We start from the raw sequence: 2,268 nt of genomic DNA, 5'->3' as shown, positions 1-2,268 counted from the left end.
GTGCTTTCAGTTTTCTTTTTAGGCCTTTTCTTCCACCTGCCCCCCCCCCCCGTTTTTTTTTTACTCTTCCTTTAACTGTTCTTCAACCCATTTGGCTGTTTTCATATCATTCTGGCTTCCTTTAGCCTGTGTTAAAACAAACAAGCTTAACTAACGCCAAATTGCCCCCCTCCCGTCATTTTATACCAAAAGCTCTCCCTTTCCCTCTGTTTTTGTCCTCACAAAATTTCCTTTTCAAGATTTCAAAGGAAACACTTATTGAGAAGATAATCACTATTTTCTTTTTCCTTTAAGGTATTTAACAGGCTAAATACCAAATATTTACATTTTAAATGTCAGCCTAATTGAGGAGTGGTCTATCTCTGCCTGGGATAAGGAGGGGTGGTGGAAAGTGGTGAGGAGTCTGTTTGAAACCCTTAAGGTCTCTAACCTGAGAAATGGAAAAAAGAATAGCAAATAAAGCACTCCATTGAGAGGAACTGGGACTAATTCACCCACTTTCTTCCCCGGATCATCTGGAATTTCCTTAGGTGTTCATCCTGAGAACAGTGTAAGGGAATGAGAAGGCCAAAATTTAAGCAAGAACTCAGAAAAGTTAGACCGCTNCATTCTCATCCCGCTGGTTTATACCCACATTCAGACTTTTAAAGGCACATTTTTACCTACAGCTATCCATTGAAACCACCCGAAGGGAAATTAGAAAGGAGAGGCATTGCAGTACCATTTCGGGTTCCTCCAAGGGCTTAGTGTTTATACCAGCAACAATTACCTCTGTAACAATTCCTCCAGGGTAGTTTTGTTTAAAGGTGCCTAACTTACGTACTTCACCCAACTTCTTTCAAAACCGTTCAGTCCTTCCCGGTGGAAGTTAAAATACTATCTGTATCTCAGCTCTCGTCCTGTACCAGCAAGGCAGTACCATGAAGGCATGCTTTTTACATCATGGGCACGTTGCTACCCACCTTGGCAGCAAGGTGCTTTAAAGAGGCCAAGAGCTCGTGCGTGCTGTGTGCCGAATTACCGGCCCTGCAACCTGTGCACGTAAGATGCTTTCTCCCTCCCTTTTGCACTAAAAACAACCCCCAACAAATCCAGCAGGCATCAAAACCGTCCGAGCGCCTGGGGAAAGCGCGCCAACCACACAAAGAAAAGGAGGGGGGCTACAGGGATTCAAAATCATTTCCCCAGGACGAACACCCTCCTGGACCTATCGGAGTTAACTGCGCGCTTGGTCGTAGCCAATAGACACAGTACTTCAGGTTCAGTTCCACCCTGAAGACTGATGGACATCCGTGGCGTCCAATGAAACAGTGCGATGCTCAAGAATTAACCAATACATTCGGGAGGTGGGTGGAGTGTAGGCCAGGGGGTTGGCGGTGCCGTGTCATGGAGGCTCAGTCTCGCAGCAGCCATTGAAGGGGAAGGAACTGCGGGTGTGTGTGTGTGTGTGTGTATGTGTGTGTGCGCGCGCGTGTGTGTGCGTGTGAGTGCGCGCGAGTGTGTGGACAAGGAGGTGGGGGCAGTCGAGTTAGAGTCCCAACTCCTTGGACTCCATTTGCTATTCTCTTCTTTCTCCCCCACACCTATCTGGTGGTGGTGGGCGTTTATATTTGCTTTTCTTTTCATTCATTTCCACATCTTTTACAATTTAAGGGTTGGGGTAGTGGGAAAGACAGGAAAGGGTAAGGGAAGGGAGGAGTAGCAGAAGAGCAGGAGGAGGACATGGAGATGAAGAAGAGGATTAACCTGGAGTTAAGGAACAGAGCCCCGGAGGAGGTGAGATGACTCAGCCCCCTCCCCTTCCCCACCAGACCTGTATTTGGAAGATCGGCTTTCTCGGGGTCCGAGTGGGTGTGTGAGGAGGGGTGTTGAATTAACCCCCACCCGGGGGTTACGGTTTGGGAAGAAATATTCAATTTTAAGTGCTAAATCATTAAAATCTTCTACTTAAAAATGGCGAAGGGCTTAAGTTTCTAGGGGCGTTTTTGTGTGTGCCCGGGGGTTTAGCCTCCTTCAGCCCTCTAGGAGTCGGGAGTCCTGCCCCGGTGGGGGGCAGGAAGCGGGGTGTCGGGGGCTGCTCCGCCGCTTCGTTCCCTCCTCCTCCTCCTGGGGGCCGGTGGCGTGGGCGCGACCCCCCAGTCCCGCTTGCCCCCGCTGCAGCCATCGTCGCCTGAGAAGTTAGTCCAACTTTTCTGCAACGCTGCCAACTCTTTTTTTCTTTTTTTCGGGGGTTGCCCGCGGCCTCGAGGCCCCTGGGTGTCTGGCGTC

General features: G+C 49.5%; 1 protein-coding gene across 2 annotated transcripts in view; it reads left to right on the top strand.

Annotated features, from left to right (window-relative positions):
* Positions 1–1,389: 1,389 nt before the first annotated feature.
* The window catches only part of ANP32E (acidic nuclear phosphoprotein 32 family member E), a 15,518-nt gene continuing 14,639 nt past the window's right edge, over positions 1,390–2,268 (top strand). Inside the window, exon 1 of one of the 2 annotated variants that reach the window (XM_077772574.1) lies at positions 1,390–1,776. In XM_077772574.1, the coding sequence (XP_077628700.1) occupies positions 1,723–1,776 (54 nt within the window). In that variant the 5' untranslated portion in view covers positions 1,390–1,722. The remainder of the gene's footprint in view (positions 1,777–2,268) is intronic. The other variant, XM_077772573.1, reaches the window with a different exon arrangement.

Source organism: Crocuta crocuta, unplaced genomic scaffold (assembly GCF_008692635.1).
Source record: "Crocuta crocuta isolate KB4526 unplaced genomic scaffold, BGI_CrCroc_1.0 scaffold415, whole genome shotgun sequence".
Taxonomy (NCBI): domain Eukaryota; kingdom Metazoa; phylum Chordata; class Mammalia; order Carnivora; family Hyaenidae; genus Crocuta; species Crocuta crocuta.
Note: the sequence above shows the minus strand (reverse complement) of the source record. Positions and strands in the feature narration are given on the sequence as shown.